This window comes from Diaphorina citri, unplaced genomic scaffold (genome assembly GCF_000475195.1).
Source record: "Diaphorina citri unplaced genomic scaffold, Diaci psyllid genome assembly version 1.1 scaffold312, whole genome shotgun sequence".
In the NCBI taxonomy this organism is placed as follows: domain Eukaryota; kingdom Metazoa; phylum Arthropoda; class Insecta; order Hemiptera; family Psyllidae; genus Diaphorina; species Diaphorina citri.
Window position 1 is genome coordinate 128,248 of NW_007377747.1, and position 12,630 is coordinate 140,877.

At 39.0% G+C, this 12,630-nt stretch overlaps 1 protein-coding gene across 1 annotated transcript in view; it reads left to right on the forward strand.

Moving 5' to 3' along the window:
• The window catches only part of LOC103507427 (unconventional myosin-XVIIIa-like), a 30,433-nt gene that overhangs the window by 8,532 nt on the left and 9,271 nt on the right, over positions 1–12,630 (forward strand). The window contains exon 2 of the mRNA XM_026822285.1: positions 11,741–12,040. Coding sequence (XP_026678086.1) covers positions 11,741–12,040 — 300 coding nt within the window. The remainder of the gene's footprint in view (positions 1–11,740; positions 12,041–12,630) is intronic.

Sequence of the window (12,630 nt, forward strand, 5' to 3'; positions counted from 1 at the left end):
AGTCAAGACAATCCATTCCAATTCCAATCCATTCTCCAAGACAAGTATTCCTATGTTTCCTATCCATTGTTCAGTGATTTATTTTTTGTTTACTTGAAGTTTTCCCATAGCTTAAAGTTTGAAAGACGTAGCTCAAAGTTCAATTTCGATAAACTTTAAGCTACACATTTTAAGTAAGTAGGTTGGTAATTTCGTTCATGATTTTTTTTTCACTTCTGTTTACTACTAGTTCACAAAAGTTCTTACTGCTTTTTACTACTACGAACCCGCAACCTAGCGGTCTAAATAAGATCACGGAAAGGAAAATTTCTCATTCGATTCTGGGTCCAACGGGGTCTTCCCCCTAAAGCCCTAAACCATATCCCATAGGGATCCCTTAGGCCCCAAGGTTTAAAACTTATGATATTATAGCCTACAGCGTCTATCAAATGGCGAAGAATCCACTATGATAAATAATAATTATTCACATGAGCCTTGTAAACTTTACCTATGAAATATATAAGACCTTGTTTAGACTGCGGGAGTAAAGGGACTTTTCAGTCTCATTCTGGCAGGATAAACAAGGTATATTCTATTCTATTCTTATTCTATCTTTCCTTAATCTAACTGTCTACAACTCTACATCCTTATCATTTATTTAATTAATTATTCCTAGCATTCATTAATATTGTCTGCTTATACCTCCTTTATTATGTAGGGTGCTTCAAGAGAGAAATATCTAGGAGTTGGTTACAAGTACATATTTCTTATTCTTTTAACTCTTAAAACCAACCCTTGTTGAATTTTTTTGCAGCTAACATTTAGTAAATTGTAGACTTCCTTAACCCTAACCTACTTGCGCCCTTTAAATCTAAATATTTTTCTCTATAACCCTAAAGGTACATATGCCCTTAAAATCTAAAGATTTAAATTTGATCTTAGCGAGGACCTTTAAATAGTTAAACTTCACCCTAAATAGCTACATAATTACGGGGTTTAACATCTGACCAATGGTGTGTTCTTCTGTCACACAAACCAAAATACATGCACGATCGTCCTCAACTGTTTGGGCATCCTGTATATGTGATGCAGTTCGTTGATTAAGTATGTGCAATATCATCGCATGCCTAAACCTAAATGTCTTTGGTTGCCAGACTCGAGGCTGAAATTAAGCATTCCACTTTCTTCACAATCTAACAATCTACCCATTCAGTCCCTTGCCAGCCTAGAGCTTAGTTGGTAGCGCGTCTGCCTTGGAAGCGCTAGGCCGCGAGTTCGATTCCCACCCGGGCAGGATTTTATCCTGAACGTATTATGCTCGTTCTCGGAACGACTGGCTTTCTCAGTTTCTCTTATCCTGTCTTCCTTCTCTCTCCAATTTCGGGACGATAAGACCTTAGCAGTTACAGTTCCCTCTATCAAACTTCTCGAAAAAGAATAAATAAATAAAAATAGTAGGGGTGCTTATATTACTGGAACAGGACTAAAGGTTCCCTTTAACCCAGCCGTAGGCTGCTAGTATTACAGTAGGCAAAGTCTCGGACAATTTTTAGGTTAAAATTCCATACCTCTGTCAGGATTGAACCCACGTCCTCCTAATTACCAGGCGTCTTGACCACATTACCGAGGATCGTAATCTCGAAGAAAGTAGTAGTGCAGTCACGTCTCCCTATTCTTTCTGTCCGAAAGTAGTGAACGTGTCCTGTTGGTTATGATTTTGAATTTCTTGTTATCAATCGGTGTGTTGTTTTACTTTCTATTACAACCGATGGATACAATCGGTGTGTTAATTTTTTTTTGCCGATGGATAGGGGTCCCAAGTAAACTAATGAGAAAGTATGGGAGTCAATCCGCTTTTTTTTGTGCAATCCGTTTTTTGTTGACTGATGTTTTATTGTCTGATGAAATATGTGTGTTGGATTTGTGAAGTGTTTGCTTTTGTATTTCGATTCATTAGCACGTTGAATGCACCAGTTCCCAATCACTGAAGTTAAGCAACGTTGCGCGTGGTTAGTATCCGGATGGGTGACCAAGTGCGTGCTCATGTCACACACAAAAAGCCCAAACTGAGGCTTAGGTGTAGGGGCTGGTCAGCCCCAAAAGACGGGTTGAGCTTCTACGAATCTACGAAGTGCGTGCTCCTGGCTTTTCTCGGCCCACGCAGGCTAGGTGAGGTCAAAGTGAAGAGGCGGGTAGTTTGTCGCCAAAATCAGGGTGAAACCCCCGTCAATAAAGACCTTAGCAGTTATATAGTGACGTTACACCGAGAAACAAACAATAAAAAATATTAATGGACTGCCCAAAGTTTGGGTTGCCAAAACGACACAGCATTTCTCAGACAACATTAGCCATACTTCTTATATACAATCTGAGAACCTCGGTGCTACTTGAGATGGAGTTTCAATGCTACTCCACCAGTCAGGGGCTCAGGATCGCCCACTGACCGATGGTACTATGTATGTAGGATTTTGGCTCACTTTATTCCTATCACAAAACTAAGGCCAGCCACTCACTATCACAGGTACACCTGATGAGGTCTACCTGATAGTGAGTGTGCTCATTAGGTATCAGATAGGCCTGACAGGCAGAAGACAGAGCTTTTTAGCCGTACCTGTCAGTTTTTTTTCATCAGGTAGACTTTATTATTATTAGCTGTACCTGTCTAAATGTGAGTGAGTGCCTGACCTAAGTAGAGCATAGAAATTAATTATATTGGTGAAGTCTCTGCAGTCTGCACTGATACACCTTGATACTAGAGCATTCAATGACACTATGTAGGATTTAGACTTTATATAATAAGTCAATCAAACGTGAACACAAAAACAAGCAGACCATAGAATTTATATTGATGAAGTCCAGACGATTCGAACTAGAATCCCACATCGATTGATCCGTGGGATTGTGTACACAATGTACTCAATGTACCAACTGGTGGAGGGGTTTTCGTCCGACTTGGCCGTGATTAAGATTAAGAAGAGGCGGGCTATCCTCCACACGAGTAGTAAGGAGACACTCCCTAGGTTGACTAGGATCCTAGCACACTTCACATTGATGTTATCTGGGATTAACCCTCGTGCTGGACCTACAGGGTGCGATGAAATATTGAGAGTGGACATATTCCAGGAGTGTTCATTTTACTTATATCAGTTCCAAAGGCTTCATTGGAATCATAGGGTTACTCCCTGTTGAGAGCCAGAAGCTCGAAACAGCTAGCCAGGGATGTTCCAATTCTAATCCATACCAGTTTACATGTTTACAAGTATGTACAATTGAATTGTACATATTGCACATCATATCACACAATATTTATTTATTTATTTTTATTTCTGAAGTTTCTCTCTCTCTCAATTACATGTTGTACATGTACAATAAATCTCTCAATTATATAAATATTCAACAAATGGTATACCCATCCGTAAAAGCCAGAGCTTGTGCCACGATAATTTTTTTTTTTTTCAAACAATACTTTCCATTTATTTATACAATAATAATTCAATAACAGGGATTATAATATAAAGAAAAATTAATAATATACATTGAAAAAAGATTTAAGAAGAAAAGTTTTCGCAACCCATTCAGCATATTGCTGGTGTCGGGTTGTAATTTAAAGGGAACATTATTAAAGTGTGTTGACCATAAATATATGTATACATAAAAAGAAAAGTAATTTGTATTGTTTAAACAAAAGATATTAATAATAAAAAATAAAAGAAAAAGCAATTTTCTTTTTTATCTCTCGAAAGTAATTTAAAAATGAGATAAATGTATCTACCTATTTTACCTATTCTTTTTCACTAATTATATTGTCATCATTCATTCATTATTTAGTGTGATTTCATGAATTACTTGTATTATCTGGTGTCATTTCATGAATTATTTTTTATTATTTAGTGTCATTTCATGAATTGACCGAGGTATAAAACATTTCAATCAAGGCGGCAGGAATAATGCCTGAGGTATTCTCTTCCATCCAACTCCTAGGTACTGGTGCTTTGTCTTATTACGGGTACTGCATACTCACTACTCCGCTATGCCAATGCCATAGCTATTGAGATTTGGACTCAATGATCAGCATAACACAAGAGATATTGTCTCAGTCTTGCGCGGGCAGTGAGAGGCAGAACTAGACACTGGCGTACCAGTTCGGAAGTCGCGAGTTCGAAGTTCCGCGAAGTTTTTTCGTTTCCCCGGAGAAATTTGCGGAAAATTCTGAAGTGTGGATTTTTTTTTAATCGGTATTTTTTGGTCAGTTCAAATCAAAGTAAAATTAATAGTTTTTTTTTTATCTAAAAGAGTTGAAAAAAATAACCTAACATATAATATAGATTAACTATTTTTAACTTTTGATGGTATAATAGTACTTTTTTAAATTACTATGGTATAACATTTAAAATTACTAAAAATGAATCTGAGAAAGTTAGAAATACGAAGTAGCTCAGTTAACTGTAGTACTCACTTGGAGAAAACGGCTTGTGAGACCCCCAAAGGCCCCATATATGAGGGCTAAGTCTAATGAGATTTTTTTTTTATTTTTATTAACATGTTTACCAAGTTTCATCGAAAAATGAGACCTTTTGAGAGCAAAGGCAGACATTGTACAGAAAACAAACAAAGGCAGAAATTCAGATAAATTAAATGCGAAATAATCGAGTAGAAAATTAGGAATAGAAACTTGGAACTCCTTTCGCTCGTTCAATGGATACCTATGTATGTGCTTACATACCTACCTATATCATAGGTACTGTCCTAGGTACCTACATACCTATATTATAGGTACTAATAATCACCTACAGACCTATATTATAGGCACTAATAATCACCTACATACCTATATTATAGGTACTAATAATCACTTACATACCTATATTATAGGTACAGTCCTAGGTACCTACATATCTATATTATAGGCACTAATAATCACCTACATACCTATATTATAGGCACTAATAATCACCTACATACCTATATTATTGGTACTAATAATCACCTACATACCTATATTATAGGTACTAATAATCACCTACATACCTATATTATAGGTACTAATAATCACTTACATACCTATATTATAGGTACAGTCCTAGGTACCTACATATCTATATTATAGGCACTAATAATCACCTACATACCTATATTATTGGTACTAATAATCACCTACATACCTATATTATAGGTACTAATAATCACCTACATACCTATATTATAGGTACTAATAATCACCTACATACCTATATTATAGGTACTAATAATCACCTACATACCTATATTATAGGTACTAATAATCACCTACATACCTATATTATAGGTACTAATAATCACCTACATACCTATATTATAGGTACTAATAATCACCTACATACCTATATTATAGGTACTAATAATCACCTACATACCTATATTATAGGTACTAATAATCACCTACATACCTATATTATAGGTACTAATAATCACCTACATACCTATATTATAGGTACTAATAATCACCTACATACCTATATTATAGGTACTAATAATCACCTACGTACCTATATTATAGGTACCTACTAATAATCACCTACATACCTATATTATAGGTACCAACCAGCACCTACATATTATAGGTACGCGTAAGGTATTGTTATCTTCAATCTACATAGTTGAAATTCTAGTGTAGGGGCCAGTCAGCCCCAAAGGACGGGTTGAGCTTCTACGAATCTACGAGCTCACTGCAATCTCAGTATTAGGATTTTCACAAAGGGAAAGTGCTTAGCCAATAGCTTATCTCTGCCCAGAAGGTCTCATACTCTGACTAACCTTCTGTTAGGCGACCTTGATCTTCTGACCTCTGGTTAGTGCGTAATCAGCCTTTGCAGCACAACAGTACACTGATACATCTGATATACAAAACATATACATTAACATTACAGTTGGAGATTATTACATTAACATTACAGTTAGAGATTATTACCGGCGACAAGAGATGGGCTGGGCTGGGATTCTTCCTCGAATTTCATGAATGATTCATTTTGTGGCAGATGATAGCAAAATTTAATGTACATACTTAATATTAATAATTATTATTACAAATTATTTTGAAAGAGATTATTACCGGCGACAAGAGATGGGAGATGGACTGGGCTGGGATTCTTCCTCGAATTTCATGAATGATTCATTTTATGGCAGATGATAGCAAATTTAATGTACATACTTAATATTAATAATTATTATTACAAATTATTTTGAAATAAAGAAAATGTTGTTAACCGTTTTGATAAAAAGCGAAAATAATCGTGTCAATTTATTGCCAAATAAATTTTTAATATCTGAGTGCAGAGTGCATTAGTGCATGGCAGCAGTGCGCCAGGCCACAGGCCAAATTTATTAACTATTTTATCATTTGTGTTCTAGGTTAGTTTATCTTTAATGGGTTTGTTTATAAATGTGATGAAAATAACCAAATATCCGTTCCTGTTTTGATAACAAAGAATAATCGAGAATGTTAATGCGAATTAACTATTGCAAAACAAACAAGTTGGTAGCGCGTCTGCCTTGGAAGCGCTAGGCTGCGAGTTCGATTCCCACCCGGGCAGGATTTTATCCTGAACGGATAATGCTCGTTCTCGGAACGACTGGCTTTCTCTTATCCTGTCTTCCTTCTCTCTTCGATTTCGGGACGATAAGACCTTAGCAGTTACAGTTCCCTCTATCAAACTTCTTGAAAAGGAATAAATAAATAAAAATAGTAGGGGTGCTTACGAGTATATTGCTGGAACAGGAATAAAGGTTCCCTTTAACCCAGCCGTAGGCTGCTAGTATTACATTAGGCAAAGTCTCGGACTCTCGGTCAAAATTCCATACCTCTGCCGGGATTGAACCCACGCCCTCCTGATTACCAGACGTCTTGACCACTACACCACCGGAGGACTTAACTCCTTGCACACAAAGCCCCCTCCGAGGCTTAGGTGTTCGAGGAAACAGGAAACAGCCCTAAAGGATGGGTTAAGCTTTTACGAATCTACGAACCCAGCCGTAGGCTATTGGTATTACAGTGGGCAAAGTCCCGAACAATTTTTAGAATAAAATTCCATACCTCTGTCAGGATTGAACCCACGTCCTCCTAATTACCAGGCGTCTTGACCACGCCAAACTGAGGATTAGGTGTAGGGGCTAGTCAGCCCCAAAGGACGGGTTGAGCTTCTACGAATCTACGAGCTCACTGCAATCTCAGTATTAGGACTTTCACAAAGGGAAAGTGCTTAGCCAATAGCTTATCTCTGCACAGAAGGTCTCATACTCTGACTAACCTCCTGTTAGGCGACCTTGATCTTCTGACCTCTGGTTAGTGCGTAATCAGCCTTTGCAGCACAACAGTACACTGATACATCTGATATACAAAGCAAAGGCAGACATTGTACAAAAAACAAACAAAGGCAGAAATTCAGAATTAAATGCGAAATAATCAAGTAGAAAATTAGGAATAGAAACTTGGAACTCCTTTCGCTCGTTCAATGTATACCTATGTGCTTACATACATGTATTATAGGCACTAATAATCACCTACATACCTATATTATAGGGTCCTTAAGTAGGTACTAATATTTACCTACATACCTATATTATAGGCACTAATAATCACCTACATACCTATTATAGGTACTAATAATCACCTACATACCTATATTATAGGTACTAATAATCACCTACATACCTATATTATAGACACTAATAATCACCTGCATACCTTTATTATAGGTACTAATAATCACCTATATACCTATATTATAGGTACCAACCAGCACCTACATATTATAGGTACTCGTAAGGTATTGTTATCTTCAATCTACATAGTTGAAATTCTATGCTCTAGTAATGCCTATCCTATAATTTCTCTAGTGCCTATAATTTTACTATATATATTTACCCAATGGGATGCCATTCTCGTTGCTTTGTTATTTCGGTACCACATTCAAATCATTTCCTTGTACCCTGTAAGGATATGCCAAGCCCCTGGTTTCACCTTGCACCTATAGTCGCTGCCAGAAGTCTCTACCTTACCCAACACTGACACATAATACAGAACAGTGGCGTGGTATTCATGGGAAACTAGTGCCGGCCACTGACTGTCAGGCCGCCGGAATGTGTGTGGCTTCCGACCGAGATCTCTCAGCCGGTCTGAAGACACTGAGTCTGTAGCTTTTCCCGCCATACATGTCCCGACGTCTCACAGACGCAGATCACACAGTTGAAACGTGAGTGCCCGGCATACAGAAGCACCGTTTCCCTTCCTCTCTACGATTATTTTGACAACCCCCTCTTAGCACATGCTGAAAATAGGAAGTGACTTTTCAACCCAAGGCCTGCCGCACATTGGAAGCGTAGTCGTGCGAGTTTTAGTAGCGCGGAGTCGCACGATTTCGCCTGAAATCCAAACCTATGAAAGTGATAGAGACCACTCACACTCCTGGTCTAGGAGACCCAAGTCGCGCGACTGGGAGGTCTATCATTTTCATAGGTTTGGGTTTTCAGGCGACATCGCGCAACTCCGCGCCACCAAAAATCGCGTAGAAGTGTGACCTTTAATATGCTGCAGGCCTAATCTTCTTTGTGTATTGTATCCAATATGTATACTGGGTTCGGTCCTATCAATAAAACATTATTATCTAATGCTCCTCTTGGAAACTCTGACGCCACGCCACTGTTGGGAATGCCACATATGTGTGTTGCCTCAGGCAATAGGCATACTCTGGCCATGTTCTTGTATTTCCTCTTGACAATATCTCAACTCGGCTAAGGAAGGAGTTGGTGTACAATTTATTTATTTTTTATAGGTACTTGTAATCACCTACATACCTATATTATTGGTACTAATAATCACCTACATACCTATATTATAGGTACTAATAATCACCTACATACCTATATTATAGGTACTAATAATCACCTATATACCTATATTATAGGTACTAATAATCACCTACATACCTATATTATAGGTACTAATAATCACCTACGTACCTATATTATAGGTACCTACTAATAATCACCTACATACCTATATTATAGGTACCAACCAGCACCTACATATTATAGGTACGCGTAAGGTATTGTTATCTTCAATCTACATAGTTGAAATTCTATGCTCTAGTAATGCCTATCCTATAATTTCTCTAGTGCCTATAATTTCAATTTCGTGTGACTGTATGTGCCATTTTCCACAAGGACTTTTCTTACTTTATCTGAAGGTGATATTGAGGTTGTTATAACTCTGGAGCTTTGGAATTTCTCTTATGCTGTTGGTATCTTTGTTTTCTTTTCCCGTAGGATGCCTCTCATCAGATGGCCTAGAAGAGACACATTTTTTAATTAACGATCTTTGGTTTTTCATTCATCACAATTATCACATCCCATTGAATCTTGTCCTTTTAAAATTCTGGTGGAACTACAGGTGATGGAATTTTATGGCTTGGAAATTCATTTGGTTGAACAACGATTGGTGTATTTTCCGGACTAGATTCTAGTATTATATCTTTGTTTTCTTTTTGGATCAAGAGCTGCCCGAATATGGCGATAGAGAATAATTGTTTCAAGTATGTGACTTTGTCGTGTTACTATTTCTGTCCTCACACCCCCACATCCTTGGCAATGGAGTTGTCCTACCAAGGTAGTTCTGGCTATTTGGAGCCGATCCAATCAATGATTTGTGCAGGAGGAAGGGATTATTGTCGAGAAAATGGAAATAGTCTGTTGATCTGTTCCTATAATCTCTTATTTTTTTTTCGACTGTGGGTTCACCCACTTCATGTTTTGCCTGATTTTCTCATTTTACTTTCCTTATCCTGTAATTAGGGTGATGTATTCTTGAGGGTAACGTGCTCATGATGCTCGAGCAATCGCCCCTTTGGATGGCCAAAGAACTGATGAAGTTTGAACTTCAGTGTATAATTGCTGAGGTCTTTAGTGACGGGGTTCTACTTTCCATTCAGCGACAAGCTACCCGTCTCCTTATATTAACCTCACCCAACCTGAGTTAGGCCTGGAAAAGCCAGCAGCACGAAATTGCTCAGCGTGCTCTTGATGGTCGAGCAATCGCCGCTTTGGATGGCTAGAGAACTGATGAAGTTTGAACTTCAGTGTATAATTGCTGAGGTCTTTAGTGACGGGGTTCTACTTTCCATTCAGCGACAAGCTACCCGTAGTGCTCTTGATGGTCGAGCAATCGCCGCTTTGGATGGCTAGAGAACTGATGAAGTTTGAACTTCAATGTATAATTGCTGAGGTCTTTAGTGACGGGGTTCTACTTTCCATTCAGCGACAAGCTACCCGTCTCCTTATATTAACCTCACCCAACCCCATTGCTTCTGATAGCTCGCAGTGCAATTTGCAATTCATCAATCAGTTACTTAGGCCAGCCACTCACTATCAAGTAGACCTGATCATGTGTGTGGTATACCCGATAGAGTCAGTTCTACCTGATAGTGTCCTCATCAGGTATACCTGACAGATGGATATTTTTCAGCCGTACCTGTCAGGTCTACCTGATAGTGTGTGTGCTCATCAGGTGTCAGATATACCTGGTCAGGTGACCGGATTAGGTGTACTTCTCAGGTCTACCTGATAATGAGTGGCTGGCCTTATGATTCCTAGCATTGTTTTCATCATTAGCAGTATTGATTTGGAATTTATCACTAAGTTTAATGTGTCAAGAGTTCAATGACTTATGTTTCCGAGAGCGGGATATGAACCTAGGAGGTGCACAGTTGTTTCCTCTGGATTCTGAATTCTTTATCCGAACTTCCTATCTTCCTATTGGGTCGTTAATAACTAATAACTGTCGATGTATATGGCAGCGATTTCCAACTAGCGGCCAGCGGGCCACATGTGGCCCGCGAAGCTTTTTGGGTGGGCCCCCGAGGGCTTGATTTTTGTTCTTTTACTATGGGGTGGACTCCGAAAATGTGGAGCATCCACCCCTACCCTTCAAGAAAATCCTGGATACGGACCTGCTCCCCTGTGTATGTGGCCCGCGAAGTACCTGCCTTTGGGATTGAACCCACGCCCTCCTGTTTACCAAGCGAGCGCCTTGACCACTACACCACCGAGGTATAAAACATTTCAACCAAGGGGGCAAGAATAATGCCTGAGGCATTCTCTTCCATCCAACTCCTAGGTACTGGTGCTTTGCCTTATTACGAGTACTGCATACTCACTACTACGCTATGCCAATGCCATAGCTATTGAGATTTGGACTCAATGATCAGCATAACACAAGAGATATTGTCTCAGTCTTGCGCGGGCAGTGAAGATTAAGAAGAGGCGGGCTATCCTCCACACGAGTAGTAAGGAGACACTCCCTAGGTTGACTAGATCATGTTGTTACTGAAATCTATAAAATACATGAGACCTTGTTTAGGCTGCTGTGTGAGGGGACTTTTTAGTCTCATTTGAGCAGGATAAACAAGGTATATTCTATACGGTATTTACTGATAGATTCTGACGTGACACTGTGAAGATTCATCTTGAAAAAAAGATCACCAATAACTTACTTATAACTCTTCACAGTGGGTTCTTATGTGCAATTTTACACTGATGATGCCAACAATGGCGAAACATGTCTGTCTGCCTTTCTAAATAACCAATAAAAGGTTAGAGAAAATATTGATCTGTGATTCCAACTCACTCTTAAATCTCTCCTTTCACAGGCGGTCTCGCTTCATCAAGCGAAGACCTCATTGATCTCCCCTTACCGGTATTCCAACTCACTCTTAAATCTCTCGTTTCACAGGCGGTCTCGCTTCATCAAGCGAAGACCTCATTGATCTCCCCTTACCGGACATCATCCCGGTCAAGCTGCCCGTCCCGCGGGACCTCACCATCCCGCGTCAAAGCCCTCGCAATGATTTCGGCTTCTCCCTGCGCCGAGCGATGGTAGTCGAGCGGGCGGGCGGGGGCTATGCGCTCCGGCCCGTGATATTCGCAGAGCCTGGGCCTAGCGCGCAGCATCAGAATGACACGGGGCTGCTGCCCGGGGATAGACTGCTGCAGGTATGTCTATTTATTTGGTCCATGTCAGCCCTTTTTCAGGGTTTATACGCGACCTGGAAAACCTGGAAAAGTCATGGAATCTGAAAATCGACCAAAAAGTCATGGAAAATCGTGAAAAATTAAAGAAAACCTAAAAAAGTCATGGAATTTGCCCCCGGTCAATAATTAAAAACACTCAAATTAAATATCAAGTATTTCCAAAAAACGGCCTGCGGCGCATTCCCGCTCATATTCATCGATGTTCTGCATATTGCATATTTTATTAAAATGAAGGGGTAATCTTATTTAATTTTTAAGTATTTTAAGTCCACCCCCTTATTTTCTGAAAAATTCATGGAAATTTTCTGGAAAATTCATGGAATTTCATTCCGGGAAAAGCGTATTAACCCCGTTTTTTCTCTAAATATTAGTCTCGGTATAAGAGTGTTCCCTTGATAAAGAAATAGCAAAGGTTGAGTGCGAACTCATAAAATTTGTGGCCAAAACTACTTAAATGTCAGCCCAAAGCAATCGCCCTAGTTAGGGCTGTTGAGAGGCTGACGAAAAACGCCGACCCCGTCTGTACACGGGAAAAGGCGAAGAAGATTGTTTAAAAAAAAAAAAAAAAAAAAAAAAAAAAAAAAAAAAAAA